General features: G+C 33.8%; 1 protein-coding gene and 1 long non-coding RNA gene across 5 annotated transcripts in view; one reads left to right on the top strand and one right to left on the bottom strand.

Moving 5' to 3' along the window:
* Window positions 1–25101, top strand: part of kif13ba (kinesin family member 13Ba) — a 96773-nt gene that overhangs the window by 8372 nt on the left and 63300 nt on the right. For all 4 annotated transcript variants that reach the window (XR_008839262.1, XM_056477415.1, XM_056477416.1 and 1 more), the window contains exon 2: window positions 2135–2219. Coding sequence is in view for 3 of the 4 variants with exons in the window: in XM_056477415.1 (XP_056333390.1) it covers window positions 2135–2219 (85 nt within the window). In the remaining variant the exon portion in view is untranslated. The remainder of the gene's footprint in view (window positions 1–2134; window positions 2220–25101) is intronic.
* On the bottom strand, window positions 11490–16735 carry LOC130244862 (uncharacterized). Its single transcript, XR_008839263.1, has 3 exons — window positions 16634–16735; window positions 15171–15270; window positions 11490–12325 (listed from the first exon to the last, which is right to left on the bottom strand). It is a non-coding gene; the product is annotated as an uncharacterized LOC130244862 (long non-coding RNA).

The raw sequence follows: 25101 nt of genomic DNA, 5'->3' as shown, positions 1-25101 counted from the left end.
ATTTTGCAATATGCGAATTCGCAATAGTCACATCGTAGGATCTGCAATGCCGATTTGGGATTGTAATTGACCAGACCTTACAGTTCAGAACATAGTGGACCCTTTTCCCATTTTAAACTTTTTTGTTTGCATTTGTTTATAAGGCTTGTGACTGTGTGATCATTTCAAGCTAATTTAAGCAATTTAGTTACAATAAATTAAATATTTAAAACAAAAAGATTAATTGTATAGAAGTATACAGTATTGTTTTACATTTAATTCTAATATATCTGTATCTGACTATTGTTAGACTTTCCAGAAAACCATAAAGCACTGTTTATTTCATTTTTGTCTCTGCTCTGTTGTATGCTTTTAATGTGTTTATTATATATTTTATCCAGATATACTTTCATACAAAGCCATCCCAATCCATCTAAAATGATGAATTCTTTACAAACAGAGCTATTTAAGTCATCTGCTGCAATTGCTTAGTATTACCATATATTGAAGTAAAAGAAAATATTGCAATGACATTTTTCCCCCCAATATCATGCAGCCCTAGTCTGTAATAAGTAATTATACTAATAAATATAGGTAATATAATATTATTATAAGTAATAAGATTGACAGAAAATAAAACAAATGTATTTAGATCAGATTAATTATGATAGTTACTTATTATAACACACTTTTTTCCCCTGTTCTAATGTTAACACAGCCCTCCTTAGCTCAATAGCACACCAGCAATATAACTTTTGACTTAATTTTAATTTTTGTTTTGCAGAGAATATGATTTTGATGTATATGGAGAAGAAAGTGGGTCATTGCTGATGAGTTTATTGTTGAAGTCAATTAGATTTTGGACAAATCCAGATTTTAGAGCTTGTTGCGAAACGTATTCATTAATAAGATTTCCATATGGCATCTAGCATGTGTAGAATTATTGCTTCGGTTTCACAGATTTTGTTAATATAGTTAACAGCCTGTCGGGGGATTATAATTTGATTGTCCTGAAATGGCCTTTAATATTCTGTCTGAGGACATGTGTCTGTAAAACTGTTATTTGCCCTGAGTTCTTTCCATAACTCTGTGAATAAATATATCAATAAAACTCTCTTGTGTCACTATTAGGCTTCTTCAGGTATCAAATTGCAATAAACGATTGCTTTATTGTATATAACTGTTTAGAGTAAACAAATGTTTCAATTAAATTACAAAAGGGTTCTAAAGTACAGTAGGTAAAACTTTATAATGAAATCTTATTTGTAAACATTAGTTAATGCATTAAAATCAGCTGTTAGAAATAGCCTTATTATAGTTATATATATATTTTTTTAAATACAACAGAATTCTATTAGATATTTACTCAATTTAATAAAATGTTTACAACTTTTAATTTTAATTTGCTATTAGGTATTAGCTAAGAAATTAACCTCACCTAAAATGAATAAATGCTTTTGTGGTTCTCAATACATTTAAATAAACTAATGTTAACAGATAGAAGCTTACTGTGCAGAGTTTACGAACAAAAGGCCTACGTATAGTCCCAGAGTTAGACAGATAAACATTTGAAAATGCTTGCAATGGCTTCAAGCATTTGTTGCTGTGATGAACAACCACTGAAATACAACAGTCGGAATATTCTTAAAAGGCACTTTAAAAGTTTAAATGATGAATAATTATTTATGGTATTTTGAAGTGCCCACTGCGGCTGGAAGGGCATCCGCTGTGTAAAAACATATGCTGAATAAGTTGGTGGTTCATTTCGCTGTGGGGCCCCAGATTAATAAAGGGACTGAGCCGGAAAAAAAAAAAAGAATGAAAGAATGAATGAATGAAGTGCCCACGATATCAATATTATGCATGTTCATCATGACTGAATGTATAATTGAATGTCAGCATATGTATACTCAGAATGCTGGTTTAAATTCAGCCCTCAAGCATCTTGTCCTGCTGTGAAATAAACTCTTGCTATTGATTTCAGATCTTTGTTTTGTGTATTCAGAACAACAATAGGTCATATGATTGTCTTATTAGTGTCATCTAAATGACCAGATAAGAGGCAAACACATTTAGAGAGACAGTACAATTGAGTTTCTGCAGGTTTTAAATTGTTCGTGTTTCTTAAACACCCTCAATGTGCTTTTCTTTACAGAAAAGGACCTGAACACAAAATGCGTTGTGGAAATGGAGGGGAATCAAACATTTCTATACTCGACAAATCTGGGAAAGGATTCCAGGTAAGCTGAATTTGAAAGTCTGACACACTGTAAAGTCTAAAAGTTTGGGGTTCAGTAGATTTTTCAGTGATGTTTACATTGGTTTAAAAAATCTATAGATAAATGTTCTTGTTTTGATCTTTCTGTTTATCAAAATCCTGAAAAAATAGATCATAGTTTCAACAAAGATATTAGGCAGTAATGATGTGGCTGTTTTTAACAATGATTTTATCATGATTATCACATTATCAGCTTATACAGAAGACTGGAATAATAACTGTTTAAAATTGTAATAATATTTCCTAATTGTTCAATTTTTGATTCAATAACTGAAGCTTTCCAGTGAATTTACAAAATGAATATTGTGTAGGCCTGTCACAATAATCAATATATCGACTTCTCGCACAACACATAGACATGACCTCAGTCATTTTGGTGATGTAATATATATCGCCCATACTTGGCAACATTTTAGCTGATGGCACAGCCTCTGTCAGCTCATCCAATCTCTATTTAAGGCATCAGTGTGGTTTAAAAAAACTGTAGTATTTACTTTAGAATTATTTATTACAAATTATTATGTATTTAGGTGCCTAACAACTGTTTTCACATTTTGATTCTAATGCCTAATTATTAAAGTTGCTATAATAATATTAAATATTCTTAAGAATAAAATATTATCTGTTCTTTGTTAGAGGGTAGGGTACTTTCATTATAATGCTATGTTCATGCTTGCATTATATAATGAGTGGTATCAATTGATTTTAAAAGGGACAATAACATGGTTTATCGCAATAAATTGTGGTGTAATATATTGTACAACAGAAATTTGATATCGTGACAGGCTTAATATGGTGTTGACGTGATGAATAGAATTACAAAATAAACAATATATTTTCATACTACCTACTATTTATGAAGTATACAGAACACTGATTTTCTGACTTGGCGAACCAGAAATAATATCTGCAGCTGTTCATAACATGTTTTGTTCACTACTCTCAAAACATGACATTTGCTATTTGTTCAAACTATTTCTTTAAAATCAACTAAAACAGAACAATTCTTAATGGATTTTTTTGTGACAGCTTAATTGTTTTATGTTTAATCCACTTAAATTTGTAAAAACTAATAAGTGAACTTCATGAATGCCTTCATGTTGTCCAAACACATTGATTGTGTGGAACAGAGCATGTTTTACAGTTTTACATGTTTTAAATGCATAATTAGAGCCCTATAAAATTGTTGTATTTTTTCTAAATTGTTAAAATAATATATTTTTAACTCTGTTTTAATGTTTACATTACATTTTTGTAAACAAAATAATTTAAAAAGTCTTAATTGATTTGAAATAATGAAACTTTATAGAAAAAGTAGCCCTGTATAGGGTCTATAGGCACTTAATTTAATTTCTTAAAACAACTTAATTTATATAAGTTTTTTACTAGCCTACAGTTGAAATCAGAATTTTTAAACCCCATTTGAATTTATTTTATTTTTTTAAGTATTTCCCAAATGATGTTTAACAGAACAAGGACATTTTTACAGTATGTCTGATAATAATTTTTCTTCTGGAGAAAGTCTTATTTGTTATTTTGGCTAGAATAAAAACAGTTTAGAATTTTTTTTAAAGCCATTTTAAGGTCAAATTTATTAGCCCCTTTAAGCTATATATTTTTTAATAGTCTACAGAACAAACCATCATTACTCATCTTATTCTCCAAGTACAAGCAGACACAGCCATTTGAATCTTTGCCTTGAGACTTCCGGTCTCATTCACTTCCATTAATTTTTAGACGTTAAAAACGGATCGTTTTGCCTCTTGATGTTGCAAACTGATATTAAATTATTATATAATTATTAAAAGCCTTTAAATGTCACTTTAAGCTGTATAGAAGTGTCTTAAAAATATCCAGTAAAATATTATTTACTGTCATCATGGCAAAGATAAAAGAAATCAGTTTATGTTATCAGTTATGTTTAGAACTGCGTTGACAATCTTCTCTCCGTCAAACAAAAATTGGGGAAAAAATAAACAGGGGGGCTAATAAATCAAGGCGTTTAATAATTCTGACTTCAACTGTGTATCTGAATTAGATTAAAGCGCATGGACCTACTTTGTATTCATTTATTTGTTCAAAATGTGAAAAAAAAAAATTCAATTACTTTCTTCATCAACAGTAAATTCCATATTTTAAGATGAGTTCTGTGATACAATCCATGTTTTCTACAACATGCAAATCCCCGCCTGTTGCTAAACATTCTATTCATTACTTGTCATGCTCATATTTACTGTACACCCACTAGTAAATATCTGTAGTACAGTGGAGTTTCATTTAATTTCGTCTTTTGGTTTCTCTTTCTGTTTCAATCTGATACTGCATATTTGGGCCCCTTCACAAGATATCTGAGAACTGGGTTTTTGAGAATGCTCAGTTTTTCGTAGTATGGGGGCTGAGGGAGATCAGGAATGTGGACGTGCGGTTCTCTTTAACGCAGCCTGCTGTTCGCTCCGTCCTGCCGTGTGTCGGGGCATAACTCTCCTCCGTCTGACTTCCTCTCTTTTTTCTCCCCTCTCCGTCGTCACGGAAACGCAGAAGGAGGGTTAACCCTAGGTCATCCATAGCCGAGGAGCTCTTGTGTCTGCAAAAAGGGGAAAATACAAGCTAGCTTTAGCATCTGTCGGCCATAAACATTTCCTCTGACGTTTATGGCGGGTAAACAAGAGAGTGCAATTATTTTTTTGCTGCAGCTTTTCTCTGGTCGTGGAGTGCAAACAAAGACAGAGGTTGAACAGGTTTTAAACTTGGAAGTGAATGGTCCAGCCGCCTGCTGCCTTCACACAACAGACAGTTTAATTGCAGCGTTGAGTTCATGTGTCGTGCCGCGCTGAATCGCCAGCCTCGTTAATGGCCCCTGCGATGCAGATGCCTCAAATGGCAAGGTTCACATGACCAAAATAGCTTTGCTTATGCAGATTATTGCTGGCATTTCAGATTAATTATGATCTGCCAGAACAGCTACAACACCAACCATTCTTTTATGATGGTTACAGATGCTGTGTTTATATGTCAGTTTAGACTCGTCTTTCAGTGCTTTGTGCAGTCGTACAGCTCTCAGCATGTCCGATGGCTTCAGGTACTCTGGCCGAATGAATCTTTGAAAAGAAAATGGCATTTTAAAGGTTTTATGTTAACATGCAGCTACTTAGGATGCTTTGGATGGACACTGAACACATCCAGGTTTGAGATGCAAGTGTAAGGAAAGCAAAGATAATGCAATAGATTTATAACTGTAAATGTCATTTACAGTAATATGGAGAATTAAAATACACTGCTTAAAAATCCAAGTTTCTCTGCATTTCCAATTTATAGTTCTAGTAAAATATAATAATTAAATATTAGAGTAATTTAATAGACATGTTCTATTCTAATAAAATAGAAACCTAATTAAATAGACAACACGATACCAATGGTAAAACTTCAGAAGCGTTATGAAAACAGCATTTGGTGGAATAACCCTGATTTTCAATCACATTAAAGAAAAACATTTGTTATTTTGACCAGGGGTCTGTTCTTTGTATGTGGATTACTCAATTAGCTGTATTTGGTTATTGACTATTTGACACGATCGGGGATTGTTTCGTTCTTCAAAACTCATCATGGCAACAGGTCTGGAAACTTAAACCTGCTTGGAAGCAGGCTTATTTCATACAAACAGGATTAGGTCGGGTCATTTCAAGCAAAGGTAATACTGAAAGCATGTGCCGATGTTTTCTTACAGTAGTAAGCTATAGATTATATACACTGTGGAAAACTTTTGTTATTTATATATATATATATATATATATAAAAAACAAAATAACAGCCCGTAACAAATGTGAAAAGTTTTTGCGCATCATATATAACAAAGAGTTTACTATGGATTTTATTTAATTTTGATCACATGGCGAATTGAATATTAATCAGATGATGTCATTATGCTGCTGCGCCGCCAGCCAATCTTTGCATTGCTGATCGTGATTTTAAGGATCGATAGATCTGTCCTTTACAACACACACAGCAATCTCAGATCAGTTCATTCAGACATTTTAATCTGATTCGCAAACTTGTTTGAAGAACCAAATTAGCCAGAGATCGGTTATCAAGATTAAAAGATCCAGGATCTGCCAAATTATCTTAGATCATTTAAGCGAGGTATGAAGAACGGACCCCAGTTGTCATTTTCTAATAAATAAATAAATGAAAAATTATTCTGTAAATATGCTCTCAAATTCTCTAAAAATGCCAGTATTAGTAAAAATAGTATTTTTATTTGAAATTTAGAAGAAATATTATGATACCTTCATGGAATAAAACAAATATTAACATTTTTCTCAAACATGCCTGTTTACCATCAAACATACCATACCAGAGAAATAGATTTTTTAAGCAGTCTTAAGGTTGTCCATGACTGAAAAAAGGTACATTCGTCGTTTATCCAAACCAATAGTTGCTTGTCACTCTCGTCTGTTTTTTGTATTATTCGCATATTATTGCATAGCTGTGACCTTTCAGCAAAGGCGCATGGTAGACATTTATCTCTTATCGCAGATTATGTTGTGTTGCTCATTCAAGGAGTTGCCAGTACATCAAGACTATGACCATCCCACACATGCATTAAAGAGCACAGACGTGGGTGTATTGCTGGCTTGCAGGAAATCGCTGAGACATACACTAGTCAGAATTGGTTCAGGTGTGTTGAGGGCTCTGCACTGCATTCTGATACCTTTAAAATCATAATTGTCATGAATGTTACAACATCTGAATGCAGTTCTAACAATGGGTGGGATGGTTGTGTGATGCACATGAATAAGCGTCAAGATTTTGTATGCTAGACAATGTCGCTAATAGGGCTGAACAATATATCGTTTGAGCATTGATATTGCAGTGTATCTGCAGTAGTCGTAGGATTAGATTATTTATTAAAGATTAACAGATTATATTAGATTAGATTAGATTCAACTTTATTGTCATTACACATGTACAAGTACAATGCAACGAAATGCAGTTTAGGTCTAACCAGCTGTGCAATAGCAGCAAGTGCAGGATACAGATATAAACAGATAAAGATATTATTAAATATATATATATTTTTTGAATTATTTGTATAATGATGACCATGTTATTTAACATTTGATTATGTATTTCTGTAGTTGAATAGTGTTAGACTCCACAGAAAACCCTAAAGCACTGTTTATTTATTTCTTGATTTTTTTTTTTGTAATTTATTTTAATTTTTGCAAATGCAATGCATTGAAAAAGGCTTGATCACCCCAGTCGAACTAAATAAATGAAATCTTTCCAAATAGAGCTATTCAAATCATCTGGTGATATTATATTCATATCACAATGTAAATTGCAGCAAAACAAAATATTGCATTGTTTAGCGACTAGGGTTGCACAATATTGGAAAAAAAATCTGACAGAGTAGACCCTAATATCTAACAATATTAGTCATGAAACCAATGTTTTTCAGTTAAATATTTAAAAATGAATTTAAAAGAAGGGTTTTTAACATTTTTAACATCTAAAAATATTTCAAGTGTATTTGTCTTGTTTCAAATAATTGTAGATATTTTTAGAAGCTGTAAAAAAAAAATACTAATATTAATGTCTTTATGATTGTTAATCAGCCATGCTTTGAACAGGCCTTAACATCTAAAAATTCCAGACAGGTTTTTGTGTTAGGGGTTTAATTATTCTTGGGTTTGAATGTGATTTCTGCTTCCCGAAACATCCTGACTACCAAGCAAAAGAATTTCACAACCAGTAGCATTGACATTTGTAATATACTAATAGTAAGAAGTTTCTGATGAAAACCTACATAAAGGTAGAAACAGCAAACGTTTTTGCCATTTAAAGTGCAAAGAACACAAATAATTCTAAAGCCTAGACAACCTTCACATTTAGATGCGATACACATTATTCACAGTGTTCAGGGTAATGCTCTTACAATGAATAATATGAAATAATGAAATAATCGAAGTGTGTGCTGTTTATCATCCACAAAATATTGGGTCCCACTTTATATTATGTGTCCTTAACTACTATGTGCTTGTATCAAAAAGTAAATACAGTGTACAATTACTGTGTTTATAATGTATTTGAGAACACTTGTGGTGCTCACGAGTTGGGATACAGGTATGGTTATGGTTATAGACAGTTGTGGTGGTATGGGTAGGTTTAAGGGTGGGTTAAGGCAAGGGTTCCCAAACTTTTCAGCCAGTGACCCCCAAAATAACAATGCCAGAGACTAGCAACCCCCACAGTCCTCGAATGTGGTTATAAATATACAAATGTTATAGATAATATATGGTAATTCTAATAGTTAAAGACTTTTAATAATTCTAATGGTTTAAGATATTTGGAAACCACCAGGCGATATGCATACATCTGCACAGTTACACACACAAGAGTCCTTGCATACATGCACACACCGTACATGCATGCATACATGCATACATGCATACGTACATACATACATACATACATATATTTATATATATATATATATATATATATATATATATATATATATATATATATATATATATATATATATATATATATATATATATATATATATATATATATATATATATATATATATGAAATGCATACACTTCACAAACTGATGAATTCATACACAATTTTAAAAAGGTGCGTCTTAACACGCTTTTTAAAAACATGAATGGTGGGTCAAGATAAAAAAGATATAAAAGCAAAAACAAAAAAAGACAGGCCTAAAATAATCAAGGTGCCATCACGAAAATGCACTCGTAATGTTATTGTAATCAGAAAGATTACCCAAAATGTTGAGATATATCTGTTTTGTTAGTATCGTACATCCCTAGTTGTGTCTATATATGTGTTTGTGTTTCATTAAATCAATCAGTTGCAATTTTCATCAACTTGCTGATGAGTTTGCTTGCGCACATTGTACTTTTCATTACACTTTTGTTTTAATTACAATGACAAAGAGTCACAGCTGAGAAAAATCATCTTTTGTCATGTGGAGAATGTGTCCTTTAGTAAGGCCTTTAGCCCTCGGCCTGCTGGAGAGCTTTAAGTTCAGCCTCGTCTGTCAGTGCGCATACATTCATTAGGGCTATATCTAGAGGTTCACAAATTAGGTCAAGAGTACAGAATGTCATCTTTTCTAGTCACGGGCTGCGCATTTGCAAAACAACTGAAGCGGAATCACATTTTTTAAATGACGCGACCTCAGACCCCGTGCATGCTCAGGTTGTCTTTCCGACTTGCCCATTATGTGAATGCCAAGCATGAGGTGTTAGACAGTGTTTGGCACAGCCCTTCATCTCTGGCATACTCGCACTGACAGCTGTCACCGTACTGTACATCACTAACCCATGAGAAAACTGCAGTGGACCAGAATCAGGCTTTCGTTCCTTCCTTCCTCAGACTTGAGCCTCTTCAAGAATGCAGACAAAGACACAGGGATTTACAGTCCTGGCCTTGAGTAGACACTTTTGCTCAGGAGTGGTCGATACACTCTCGACAGACAGATTTAAATGGTCCGCTGTAGGAAATGCTCTCCTGAAGCATTCCGGCCTATTAGGAATATTAGGATAGTCTGATGGAGCAATGAGGGAATCCATTAACTTGCTGGAAATGGAGTCGCAAGCATGTTTCTGGAATGCTTCCTGAGTTTGCATGAAAGCCTGATTGAAATATGGCTGAATTAAATGTGTGTTTGATGCGGTTCTGAGACAGTTTGAAACCAGTGGCTATGTTTTAACTAAAAAAGAGGTGGAAAAAAGCACTTCTTTTAAAATATTTACTCCTTTTTGAGTGCAACTATAATAAAGGTATGCAAGTAAATATTCCCATTCACACCAGCAGACTATTAACATTCTGTTTATTATAGGTCTGCACTGCAGTTATCTAGTCTGTCTTTGACTAATCTTTTCAAATCCAGTAGATTCTAATTGGCTGTCAAAAGTTCACATTATAGTCTAACAATGGATGGTGGATATATGACATTTATCATATATGATACATATTTGTTGTTTTAAAGTGGACCTGTTTTGCAAAAATCGATTTTATAATGGGATTAAACACAGTTGTGTTTACGACTCAAGGGGGTCGCACACCGGAGCGCCACTTGGATACACGCCACGCAGTGTCATGTATTTTATAATTTAAAAAAGGGATCTCTATCAGAGTATGCAAATTGAGTACGCAAACCAGCTACGACTCAGGACACTGTTCATATTTCTGCCACGCCACAGAGCACCATCTGATTATTTTAATTTTAAATAGCATGCGAATGTGCGCGTCTGGTGTGCGATACTTCAAACCGCCATGTGCGCGCTGAGTGGCACATCTGTTCTGCAACCCCCTTCAGGACACTGCTCATATTTCTGCCGCGCTGCAGAGGGCTGTCTGAATAGTTTCATTTTAAATAACGTGCGAATGTGCACGTCTGGTGTGCGATACTTCCAACTGTCATGTGCTGAGCGGTGCATACGGTGTGCGACCCCCCCCCCCCCCCCCCCCCCCCCCCTAGCCTTGTTATTGAATTTGCCAATATGCTGACACAGGCATTTGCAGCTCCACCCTCTATTTTAATTTTAAAATCCTCAAGTTTTGTTGCGATTTATGTCTGGTGTGCAGACTACTCCTGTATCATTGATCTGTGAAAACATAGTTTTGAAAAAGCTAAAGAAAGTCCCTGTTTTAATTTTGGAATTTCTGGTGTTCAGTTTAAGTAAAGATGGACTAAAAGCAGAATTTTAAAAACAGAGGTGCAGCTGTCTACAAGCCATTTTCTGACTGGTCTGCTGGACTATTGCGTATTGTTTCTTGATTCATCAAACCCCTCTCATATGACAATTAGGCAGCCGATAAAAAGCAATTACAGATTATAGCAAAATATGTACACTGAAAAAAATGATTCATTGGATTTACTTAATTTTTTTAAGGCAAGCTGTTGCAAATAATTCAATTGGGTTAAATTTAAGCAAACAATTTTAGTTGAATTTACTCAATTTATATGGGCTGGATTTAAACAATCAAATTAAGTTGGATTTACTCAATTTATATGTGTTGAGTTTAAACAATCAAATTATGTTGGATTTACTCAGTTTTTTAAGTTACCTTCATCCAATGAAATTTAGTTAGTTCACTACAATTTCATTGTTATTCCTACTTACATGTATTTATTTTTAATGTCTAAAATGATCATTGAACTGCTTGCAAATACACTTTGAAATGACACGTGACCAAGTTTGTTTTGAATTCATTTTAATGACTTTTTAAGATGCAATTTCTAACAAAACATAAATCACTGCCTATAAGTGCTTTAGCAGCACACCATAAAACAAAAACTGTTTGTACATCACATTTAATTTAAACCAACACATAAAAGAAAACTCAATGAAGTCATAGAATGGCTTGGTGTGTGTGTCATAAGAATTGCAGTTTGCTCCAATACACAAAATAATCAACTGATTAACTTAAAAAATTAACTTATTAACAGATTGAGCAAAGTTTATGGAATGCGCACGCTCTCGCTCTCTTACACACACACACGCACGCACACACACACGCACGCACGCACACACACACACACGCACACACACAATTTGTAAAAAGTTTTAACTAAATACAAGTCTTAAGTCAACATTTAAAACAAGTTCCTACAGCAAAGTAAACCTACACTACACAAAACCTATCCTACACTAAGTCGCAATTTGTATGTGATATACATATGGTTGTTGAGCATTTATCAACACTTCAATGCTTCAAATTACAGTATCACACTGTTTTTCAGTATGAGAACCTTTGAGGAGAGCTTGTCAGAGTTCATTTGCATGAGTACTTTTTGGGCAAACTCGTAATAGTATTTGAGCTCTTTTGGGTGAGCCAAATCAAGCACATAAATTGCCCCCAACATCAATGCACAGGCTTGTGCAACAGATTTTATCTGTTCAAGAATCACTGTTCCATCAACAACGATGCCAATGTCGTCATAATCTCCAAAATCTCCTACTTCCTTTTGATGACACATATGGCCATGGCAATGTTTGTCAGGTCCTTCAAAAATTCTTCTTTTTGGTTGCCCTATATTTGAATAAAAAGAAACCATTATTAGACATTGTTTTTGAAACAAATTTTGTGAAAAGTCAGTAGAAATCAAATGTAAATAAAATCAAAACCTTAACGACCCTCCCCACACACACATTTATACCTCTGGAATATTATAACTATCATTTATGATTGCATATTGGCAAACATCACACTGGGCAAACAAATATTTGTGCGTAATCTGCAAGTACGACTTCTTCACAATTATTTACAGGGTTTATCCAGGTTTTATCAGGGTAAATTTAAGATCTTTTAAGACTAACTAAAAAGAATTTTGGAAAAAATAATTGAAGGGCAAACAATACAGCAATATGTTGAAAACTACATATAATGTCAAGAAAGCATTATTGCATTATTAATCAAATAATATTACACAAGGTTTAAGGCTTGAAAACCACTGATTTGGCCACTTGAATGTGGAAATAACTTCTGATCAGACCCATTGTATAGTAATATACCTGGTCATAATTGTTCACCTTAACCCTTTTGTATTGTTCAAATTTACTACCCTTTCATTATGTTAGTTGCTGTTTTTTTTTTGCCCTTTTGACTTCCATGATAACAACGTTTTTTGGATGCAAATCCATGACAGCATGTAATCATGCATTGTTGCTGGTTTTTTTCCCTGTTCAGTAGATGTTTATTTTGTCATTTTTACTGTTGATGATCAGTTGGCAGCATTAACCCTTTAGATAGGCCCGTGCAAAAAAGTTTCTGGCTTTTATATGAAGTTCTTTGGAGTATAACAGTAAATGATAGTGTGTGTGTGCATAAATACACTTACTATGTTTACTATATGTCTGAGAAAATTTAAATAAGCAACTCTCAAAACAATGTGTGCAAAGTCTCTCTCTCACACAAACACACAATACTCTGTATAACTATACAAAAGCCACAAACTTTTTGCAAAGTTTTGCTCTGCAACTGATGAATCAACTATAAAAAAATGACTAATTTTACGTCTTCCTAAAAAGAAAAACTATCAAAGATCAAAAATATTTAATATGCTGTCATGACCTTGCAACTAAAGAACATTGTTATAACGGAAATCAATGGGGCAAAATCAGCCACAAACATATAAAAAGAGTAATAAATTTGCCCAGAGTGTATTGGTGAGGTTTTTAAAAATTTCAAAGCATTTTCCCAAAATATGAGTAAAAATAACATGTCACCAAAATGAGCTCAAACAAAGAAATCTGTGGCCAAATTAATATCTCCAACAGCACATAAGGCTTAAGAATAATAGTGCACAGGTAAAATAAACATTGGCGAATTAAATCTAAGTTTACATGATCTTTCTCTGACCCGAGTAACGCCATAATCTCTGTCCCATGCTCTCTTGTTTGCTCATTGTGGGCGTGGCCACGGTTGGTTTGGGGACTGTAGAGAATGAAGGTGTGCTCAGAGTATAAACAGGTCTATACATTTATATAGCATTCATATTGCAAAATATAATAGTCATATATTCATATATATATATATATATATATATATATATATATATATATATATATATATATATATATATATATATATACACACATACATACACACACACACAATTATATATAATTCAGTAGAAATATGTCACACCTTGATGCAAAATTTAAGACCTCTCAAATTTAAGACTTTTTATGACCTAAAATTTTAACTTAATACTTAAGACTTTTCAAAGACCCACAGGACCTCTGCAAATAATAAAAAAGTACAATGATAATAAATCAAATTTAATTGGACAAATTGATAAGACATGTATATTTATTTAATTAGTGTTTTTAAATGTTTTTAAACATTTTTAATTAAACCAAAATAATATAATATATTAAGTATATTTTAAATGTATAAGTATACAAATTTAAAACTTTAATTTATCCTTTAAAAAAAAAGTCATGTTTCATTATTAGATTAAACATTTTTGAAAAGTTATTCAGCAATACATTTTTGATTGTTGATACGGCCCCCCCAAAAAATTAAATTCAAGTTAAGTTGCTTTTAAACAGTAATTTTAATCTTAACATAAACATAAATTTTCTCTTCTTTTGGACAAAAGTGTTATACTTACTTGTACTTTAGTGAATATTTGTTTGTAATTTAGAAATTATAATACTGTTTAAAAAGACTAATCGCACAAGTATAAGTGCACAGCTGCGCGCAAGGCAGGCGCCGTAGGTCACGGCAATCACTCAACGCAGAAGTAAAAAGCAGGCTTAAGGCCGGATGTGCACTGTGCAATTTTGAGCCAAATTCTGATTTGTGACTCTTCTTTGAATGCAATGTACAGGAGGAACACAAAGAGGTATATAACCTCTCTTGATCGGCAATCAGATAGTCGAATCATTTTATGGCAGGCTAGACATTTTGGTTGGCGCTCTTGAGAGAATCACGGAGTTGAATTAGAGCTGTTGACTGAGTTGAACTGAGTTGATTGAGTACTGTGAAAACTAGGGATGCAAAAATAACATTTACTTACACTTCACTTGTCACAAACCTGTTTGAGTTTCTTTGTTCTGATAAACACAACATAAGATAATTTGAAAAATGATAAAAACCGGTAACCATTGACTTCCATAATATGTTTTTCCTACAATGAATGTCAATGATTACTGGTTTCTAACATTCTTCAAAATATTTTCTCTTGTGTTCAACAGATAAAAAGAAACTCAAATGTTTGGAACCATTTAATACTGAGTGAATAGTGAGTAAATTTCCCTTTTTGGGTGAATTATCCCTTTAAGGACTATTCAGATTTTTCAGAGCAACATATTCAGTTAAAAGACTGTTTACTGTAATGTGTAGTGATAAATATTTTGCAGTTACTTACCATAAAAAATTGATGGAAAATTCCAACTGCAGTACTGGACAGCAAATGTATTTAAACCCCTGACCAAGGAACTCAGCAAAGGAAACTTGTTGTACAGTACCTCAAATGAAAGGAAATACATGATTATCATTTTAGGTTCAAAATTCAGCATAAGTAACAACATGACCAAATTCTTAATAAACATATTGTTTACTGATCAATTATGTTAGGCAACATTTAGATAAATTACTTACTGAACATATCGCAGAACATGTGATTAATATGATTAGTTAGGGATATTTTTATACCAACAACACTAATAAGGTTAGCAAGAACTTTTTCTTCAGTACAACATTAAATATTTTAGCAGAATTTTCTTTAATGTTCTACTGAAGAAAGAAAGTCTCCCTGTGAGAGAGTAAACTAATGTAGAATTTTTGGGTGAACTACCCCTTTAACTACCCCTTAGTCTGTTTTTTTTAATCACTGATTTTCACTGCCTGATTGATACGACATAAAGTGGGTCTCAGGCCAGACAAAGCACTGCATTAAATTCCATTCTTCAGCGCCATGTCTTAAAAATATGTAAATTTATTTTACCACAATATTTTCCATGGAGTTTTAGCACTCGTCTGCATGTGTTTTTACGTTTGGACAACTAAATAAATGGTTAAGCCTATTTAACGGATTCTATTTTAATTAAATTACATTATTGTTGATGTAAAAGGCACTTTATGAATCTAAAAAAAAAGTCACATTACCTTAACCTTTCGCTGGACGTTTATCGGTGGCTGATAAACACTTGCATATATATGCTGTGCATATAAGTTAGCCCATAATGAGTATTATAACCCCAACGACATAATTACAGCATCTCACTTGCGTCAAAAATTCAAAAACTGTAGAAATGGACGCCCTTTAAGTTACGTTAAAAGTTAATGTTAAGCCAGTATGGGCACACATTGGACAACCTCCTAAGACAACGTAGCACTGCCCTAACGCCAGACCAAATCGTTCTATAACAAAATCATTATGATACTGTCCGTTCACAACTATCTAAAACGCATGTTTAATGTTACCCATAGTAAAAGCTACGGCAAATTCACAAAGGACTGAGCTAACGTTAGCAACGTAACGTTAACTTTTCTCGTTTGGAATGGCGGATCACGGACACAGTCGTCACATCAAAGAAAATGCTTATTCTCTTGAAAATAACCATTTACTTCATTAAAAACATTATATATCAAGTCTACATAAATGTATTCTTGCTAAAAAGAATCTTAAATATATTCTGCGACATAAAAGCGAGATTTGTCAAACCGTGTGTAACCTAACTTGAGAGCGCGCTCCACCGTTGGTCGGTCGCTGTGAAATTTAAAAACGACCAAAATAGACAGTCCGAACGAGACCATTTTATGCGTACATGTAATCAACAAAGTATTTTCTGTAATAAACAGTCTGTTACAATATAAAACGTGACTTACTGTGCAAATGGATGTACAAAAACCCGGGTCTGGCGTCTTCCATCAATCTGACTGGATTCTGAAGAGCAAAAACTCCTGTGGGCTTTGGCGCCGAGGCAAAGGGACGCAACGCGCATGCGCACAAAACAAACATAATTTCTTCTAATAGACTTTAATTAATTAATTTAGATTGGTTCAAAACACATATAATTCACTTAAAACCAATTAAAAAATATTTATTAAAATCAACAACTAAATTAAATTGTTTAAAATTAACAAAATTGAATTATGTTTAATTTAATAGAGGCCTAAATCATTTTTTTCAGTGTACAGTGGGGGAAATAAGTATTTAACACGTCACCATTTTTCTCAGAAAACATATTTCTAAAGGAGTTGTTGACTTGAAATTTAGACGACTTAAAGACGACTCTCATATGTAGAATGAAGTCGCATGCATTACTCAGGTGGGATTTATTTATTATTTATTTTATTTATTTTCTCACAGATTTTAACAGTGTAAAAATCTTGATGGTTGTGTGGATTTTGTCTATCCAAGCTGATCTTTATTTTGTATTTTCTATTGGATTCGAGTCAGGTGATTGGCTAGACCATTCTACAGCTTGATTTTCTTTCTCTGAGACCATTTGAGAGTTTCCTTGGCTGTGTTTTGGATCGTCTTGCTGAAATGTCCACCCTAGTTTCATCTTCATCATCCTGCTAATGTAGAGACTGAAGCAGCTAATGTTAATTCGAAATGAGGAAGGACAGAAGGATGCTGAATAACTTCTGAGAGATTTCATCTGCACTCTGGGCTTTCACCATTTTTTTTACACCTCCCTTACTTGTATTCTATACTTTTTTCCTGTGTTATTTTATTTTATTATGCATAACTTAAATTTGTGAACTGATCAATATTGTTTTCTTTGTGTATATGGATTTCTGTGATTGTTACCAACATCTGGTGAAAATTTCATGTCAATTGCACCTTTAGAAATATGTTTTATGAGAAAAATGGTAATGTGTTAAACATTTATTTCCTCCACTGTACATGATCATTTAGCATGAATCGTATCATAAGATTTAGGCTGTATCAAGTGAATGGAGATTGTTTTTCTGAAACACATTGAAAACAACAGTCTGGACAGTGAGTATCTTCATTCTAGAATGGCATTTTAAAACAAAAGTTGATGTGCTAATGTAAACTCAGTCTAAAATCATTTACTGTGTGCTGAACCCAATCTGCACTATACTTAGAAACATATCAAATTAAAATTTATATGAGTCAAAGATGATATAGTTCATAAGATAGTACAAGCATGTTTCTGGGGCCCCGTTTACACTAGTACGTTTTAGTTTAAAAATGTCGTTTTAGAATGAAAACGATCCATGTCCACACTAGCGTTTCACCCAGCGTTTCTAAACAACTCTCCGTCTACACCACACACGCATCACGTGACCACACACACACACTCTGGCATGCGCTGCAACATATCTACCCAGATGAGAGCTGTGCTCGTCGGACTGTTCATCAAGGATCTACCGCTGGATCTAATCTCACTATATTTGTTAAACGTGATATTGAATTCATCTTGTTGTCTATATCTAATGACATATTCCTTGACTTTGGTCTTTTGAATCTATTACTTGTTCTCAGGTAACGTGTTTTGGCTGAGGGCAAAGATAAGTTAATAATTAATGTAACCATTTACATTCTGTATATTGACTGATTGCTTGCCTTTATTTCCTATAAAGTATAAACTTACTGTAGGTTATACTTTTATAATGGCCATTATTGATTATTAAACCTGATATTCAGTGAAAGAGACAGGGTATGTTTCATATTTTCAATGAAAATTTAAGGAGGCAGTTATGTTATAGGCTCCGTTTTGTTATAAATATGCATGAAGATGACGGTCATATAAGTATTTAGCTACACGATGCCTCAACATTACTGCTGTCTGTTAAGTTGCTAATATCAACATGAAAATGGCAGTCACTTAAATCATGTTTTCATTTTATTGTTAAGAGAGTGAAACAACATAGCCAGGATGATGTGAGTCAGGTTTTAAAGTACACTGTGTTCCCTTTGAAGATTTTCCCGACGTGTCCTCGGGAGTTTGTTTTCCATATCAAACTTGTGAAGTCTGAACTTACAAGGAGAGGATGCAAGAGTGATCAGATAGGTGAACCTCTGCAGCTCTCCGTTTTCAGATGTCTCAGTTTTCCCCCATCCACACTAACACGGAGCAGCAGTGTTTTAGAATGAAAACGGCCTCTCCAGTGTTTCCAAGATGCTGCGTTTTGGGCGCTTGAAAACTCCGGCGTAGTGTGGACGGATGGCGTAACCGTAGCAAAACTTATTCGTTTTAAAACGTATTAGTGTAAACGGGGCCTGGAATGCTTCTTGAGGTTTCTTGCTTCATGAAAGCCTGATTAAATGTTCCAGAATTAAATGTGTGTCTGATTCCATTTAAAGACAGATTGAGGCTAGCGGATTGTTTGCTTGTCTGCAGACTTGAATCAACCACCACTTCTTAGCCTGTGTATGGAGGGTTTTCCCTTTAGTGGTGTCAGTGTGGTTTTTATTTTCCGCCTGTGGTGCTTTGGTCTCGGTTTGATTCGTGTACTGTTATAGCACCAGGCCAGAGTGGTGATTTCCTCATTGTTTGCAGTGCCAGTGGAGTGATGCAGAGAATGGGGGAGGGGAAAAGACACTGTTGACACAGTCTTTCATAGCAGCCTCCTTCCCGACAGACACTTCCTTGGAGAATCAAAGTGTGACTATTAAAAGTGGAGCCCATTTGTGGCGAATATGCTGTGGTAAATGTGTGGCAAAACAACATCTCAGTTTTGCTTTGTGGTGTTGTTTGCCAAAATCTTGCCATAACATGTTTTTGTAAGGATGGTAAACACTTAATTATTCAATTTGTCATTTGGCTTGTTGTATTGTGCAAGAAGGGTAAAATATTTAATGGCTAACTGTGGGTAGTGCCAGATGAGGATAATAATAGACATTTAAATACTTTTTGTTTGCTTATTGCTTTATTATAGCTTCCATACATGACAAGGATATGAGTGATTTGATTAGTTTCAGTAGCAAAAAATCTGAAAAAAATACATTTCACAGTAAAGAGTTGCAATTTACAATTATAGTTGTGGTTTATTGACTCAAAGTTCACAGAACACTGCATGGATTTTAAAATGCAAATGTTTCAGTAAAACAGAAAAATAATTGTGTATAAATTAATAAATAAAAATAAAGTTTTTAATGTTTTTAGAAATTTTACTTGTTTATTTTTATTAAAATCTCAAAATATTAATGTTGTGAAATCACACATCTATCTGTCCATCCCTCTGTCCAACTTTTTTAATGCACTGAAAAAAATAGATTTCTGCTGAATTGTTGCAAACAATTTTAATGGGTTGAATTTAAACAAACAAATTAAATTTAATAATGTTCAGCTTTAATTTGTTTGTTTAAATTCAGCCCAAATAAACTGTTTACAACGACTTAAAAAATTTAAATCCAAGGAATCATCTTTGAATCTTTTTTAAAATTTTTAAATTAAAAAAAAAAAATGTGTGTCGTGTATCCACAATAAACCTGCATGACTAATCTGCATGATTAATAAGTTTCGGTTTCTACACCGAAATCGCAATTTGAAAGTGTGTGAAATATTTCTATACACTTTTCCATGCATCAAATATCACAAGCATAGTTTTTGACAGTTGACAGTTCGTAGGCACATTAACCTGAACAATATGAATAATGTAACACAATCTAAGGGTGAAGGTATCTAGGCTTTAGAATTATTTGTGTTCTTTACACTTTTAATGGCAAAAAATTAATTTAGCCGGCAGCTAGCTCTCTTCAACTCTAACATGGTTGCCACATGTGGAAAGACCACATGGGAAAGCTAGGTTACTGGCGGAAGTGGTGTTAATGAGACCAGCAGGGGGCGCTCAACCTGCTCTGTGTGTGAGTCCTAACTCCCCTCTAAATTGAAGGTGACTCTATACTGCTTAGTGAGTGCCATCTTTCGGATGAGACGTTAAACCGAGGTCCTGACTCTTTGTGGTCATTAAAAATCCTTCGAAAAAAATGTAGGTGTTTATTACCGGCATCCTGGCCAAATTTACCCACTGCCCTCTGTTTATCATGGCCTCCTAACTATTCCCTATTGGCTAATCATAATTGGCTTCATCATTCTGTCTCCTCTCTACTAATCAGCTGGTGTGCGGTCTGGTACAAAACGGTTGCAATTGCAACGTTCAGGTGGATGCTACACACTGGAGATGGATGAGGAAATGTGTAAAGCGCTTTGAATGTCCAGAAAGGCGCTATATAAGTGTAAGAAATTATTATTAAAAAAACTATTGCTGTTTCTACCTTTAATGTAGGTTATCGTCAGTGTTTTACTGATGTAAAATTGTGTGCAGTTTGTTTGTATTCTTAAAAGTTTAAGATTTTATATATAATTATTATTTTATTTAAGATACTGTAGTTATTTCCTTAATTTGACATGACAACTGACAAGTCGTACAATGGTAACAATGTTTAAGGGGTGTTAAATAAACAGTAGCATAGTGTAGCATACTTTATGATTATGCTCGATGTTTCGTTGGGGCTCTAAAAGCCACCACATTACACCTGTAGCTCTTTTATGAAATGGTAGTAAATCGCATTTTAAAGTCACAATTTGATCAGAAAAATCACAATCAGATTTTTTTCTCCAAAATGTGCAGCCCTGATCCACAATATTAATGTAACTGTTAATTTACAAAAACAAAAAAAAAACATGACCAAAACAAAGTCTTGAAACCTTGCTTTGTGTGTGTGGTTTTTTTTTTTTTTTTTTTTGTATTGCCTTATGGGACCTTGATCTCTGTTCTGACCACTTTTAAATGCTAATAGTAACAGTAATAATTGATTAAATTAAATGGTAATCCTGTCAGATTTGAACATGTAAATTGTAGTATAAAAACTGGGTAATGAGTAGGGCCAGACAGAATCTGCGCACATTTCTTGCTATTTCTGCAGAGAATTTTGCTAAAAATCTGTGGATATATGTGGAATGATTTTAGCAGTATCATAACTACAAACTTAATAAATGAAGTATTCTTTACTTTTATTTATTGTTTACAATGTAAATCCAATTAGATCCACTTATTTGGTAAACAAAGCAAGTCTCTCATATAATGTTTCTACTAAAAGACAGAAAAAAATACTTTACAAACTATTGTAAATAATCGTATGAACATTTTTAATATTACTATTATTACATCACAATAATGTTAGTGGAATTAATGTAAAAACTGAATAAATGTAAATTTACACACATTTAAACAAGTAAATACATAGACTCAATGATGGGCTAAAAATCTGTGGAATTCCGCACGTGCAGATTATTATTATTTTAAACATTGCTTATATTAATTTGTTGCTTCAAATATAGTTTCTTTTAAATGGAAGTGTAGATGTAGTAATATGAATGCTCAGCCAGCCCTAACAGCATGCCTTCTTCCTGGTTTGGGGGAAGGGTCTCATCAGCTCTGAGGCTGTGCTGCAAGTTGCCAAACCATCACTCTCTAAATGAATGTTTTTGTGTGTGCGATTGCTAAATAAAGCGAGAGTTTGTGTCTTTCCCAGTAGCTGAGGACTCTGCTCAGCCAAATGCTGCCTCATATCAGGAAGACTCTGACTCAGTCTGACAAAAACAGTGTCATAAAGCAACGTCCAGCATTACTCGCGTGGCTGTTCGATGACATCATGAGAGAAACGCTGTGATTAACGGCTTTAGTTTTGGTATCTCTCAGCGATTGGTCTCACCTGTCACTAAAGCATTTTTTGGGGTAATAACAACCACATGCCTTCTCCATGTCCTGTTGGGAGGGAAGGCGGAGAGGCAGTGTATATGCATTTTTCTTTTGTACAGTTGGCTTAGGGATGATTCCAGTCAGTGCAGATGTACAGGACAGCCGTGTTCGGAGTGATGCATAGTGGGTTTAATCGAGCAGTGTTTGGAAACCAGACTGGGAAATTGCAAGCAGCTGCCAGATTTTTGGAGATGGTTATTGGGTTGTCATGGCTGCTGTTGTTGAATGCTCAAAAACCTTAATCTATTTTTGCACAGATAAACCAAATTAGTATTGTAAGATATTTTATTTCATTATTTATTTTTATTATTTTTTATTTTTTTATATATTTTACATTTTACATTTTTGCATTTCTTTTTATTTCTTTTTATATTATAAAATTGTCCTGCACATATAGACTGTATAGCAGATCATACTTATTGTGCCATGTGGAGCAGCTGCCAGACTTTTTTTTGTTTTCATGGATACCATCATTGGATGTTTAAATAACTTAATTTGTCTTTGTGCTGAAACTAAATTTATATTTTAAATTGTGTTTGTTTATTTATTTATGTTTTACTTTTAAGTTTGTTTTAGTAGTTTTTAATTTGTTTCTTTTTTTAATTAATTAATGTATTAAAGGGTGCAGTATATAAATTTGACACCCAGTGGTTGAGCTAGGTATTGCACACCTTGTTCAAAACACAGGCAAGCGCAGGTTGCCAGATTAATGACACCAACTGGAGCAAGCCTGACTATCGCTTTAGGAGTAGTATTTTCCATGTTAAAAGAAGTTTTTGTTCTAACCAACACTTGAAATTTAAATTTTAGAAGCGACTTATATTTCTTGTAGCTGAACTACAGAAAACTGACAATGATCACCTCAGATATACCTCACGTGCTTGTTTCAGTGTTGGGATCTGTAGAGCTGCGCATCGTTGGATTTGCTCTTCAGTGTTTGGACTCTCAGTAGTAATTTTTAAACCACACTGAACTGAGCTGAACTGAACTTAAACACTACAAACTGAACTACACTGTTCCTATTTACTATGACCTTTTATGTGAAGCTGCTTTGATACAATCTACATTGTAAAAGCGCTATACAAATAAAGGTGAATTGATTTGATTTAAATCCTTGTAACATGAGTTTGACTGCCATTTTACGTGACATTTATTGCTATATACTGAAAGCAGCACAGATGGTTCACCTCAGATCGTGAAAATAAACAATTAAATAAACTGTTTAAAATTGATTTTTAGAACTGAGAAATAATGCAAACCAACACATATCAGTGATTCAGCATCTACATTTAATAATGGTAAAGAGGTTTAATGTTTTAATTAGATTATAACCCTTACCAATTAGTTAGAATGCAGTAAGTGTACTTTTCTGTGCATCTAAATGGCTGTATTTAAATTTGTCGTGTTTCGACTGTCAAATTTCTTATCACTGTGCATCTCGTCATAGGGGTTACAATGCAACCTGCTCACCTAATGTTTACGCTTAAAATATTTACATTATTTACTAATTAATAACCTCATGTGGAACTCCGAATCTGCGTCTCATTTTGGAGTCTGCTACTGTCCACCCGAGGTCACATTTCGGTCATGGACACGTACGCATGTTTACGTTTAAGAGCCTTTATGGCTGAATGAATGAAATGTACTGTTTTCCACCAAGACAATCCGGTTGCTGAAATATAGTTGGCTAAACTGGCATCGGGTGGGTTAAAAGACCATAACAAAGACAGATGTTCTGGCTCTTAACAGACATTTTCAAGGCAAAATATTTGACTTCAGCTTTCCTTTTCAAATAAACAATGTTCCCATAACATGCTTCTTAAATATCTGCAAACATATGGTATTTTTATGCTTTAGAAGAGTCAAAAACTAACAACCAGCACCTTTAATTTGCAAATTTCTTTGTTATTAGTTTTAATATCATAATAAATTATCCTGTGTATATATAAACTCACTGGCGGACCGTGTTTGTTTGCTTGCTTATGTATGCATTTATATAGTACTGTATGAATAAATATATTTATTTAGTTACGACAACATTCAATATTATTGTTTTTTTTTATGCATGAAAAAAGCAGCCATGTATTCATTTTCTCCTGTTTTGTAGTTTTATTCTTCTTTTGTTTTCCTATATGTCCTACTTTTCCTATAGGTTCTCTTGATTAATAAGCAAAAGTCAGCCATGTAGATTGTTACTTAAACAACTACATAACTGCTATAATGATGATGGATATGACTAGAAACATTGCATCACTTGTTTAGTATGATCAATTTCAGCACTTTGTCCATTTCATCAGAGGCTGTACGTCATTGTATTTGTCATGCTTTCTAATCAGATATGATAAGATGTGGCCGTAGGTGTAGCTGGTAATACGCTATGGCAGATAGTACAAGGTCAAAGTCACTAGAGCTGGTAGCAACTGTTTGAGAAAGGAGGTGCAATTTGTGGAGCTGCTGTAAGGGTGTAGCACACAACTCGGAGAACTCATGCACAAAAACACACATACACACCACAAGAGGACTGGTGGAGGCTTCTTCCTGAGAATTGGTGATCTGTACTTTCTCTGACTGCAAAAACGCAATGCTTGAAATTTGATTAGTTATACTCTGAA

This window comes from Danio aesculapii, chromosome 17 (assembly GCF_903798145.1).
Source record: "Danio aesculapii chromosome 17, fDanAes4.1, whole genome shotgun sequence".
In the NCBI taxonomy this organism is placed as follows: domain Eukaryota; kingdom Metazoa; phylum Chordata; class Actinopteri; order Cypriniformes; family Danionidae; genus Danio; species Danio aesculapii.
This window is presented reverse-complemented; position numbering and strand designations above follow the sequence as displayed.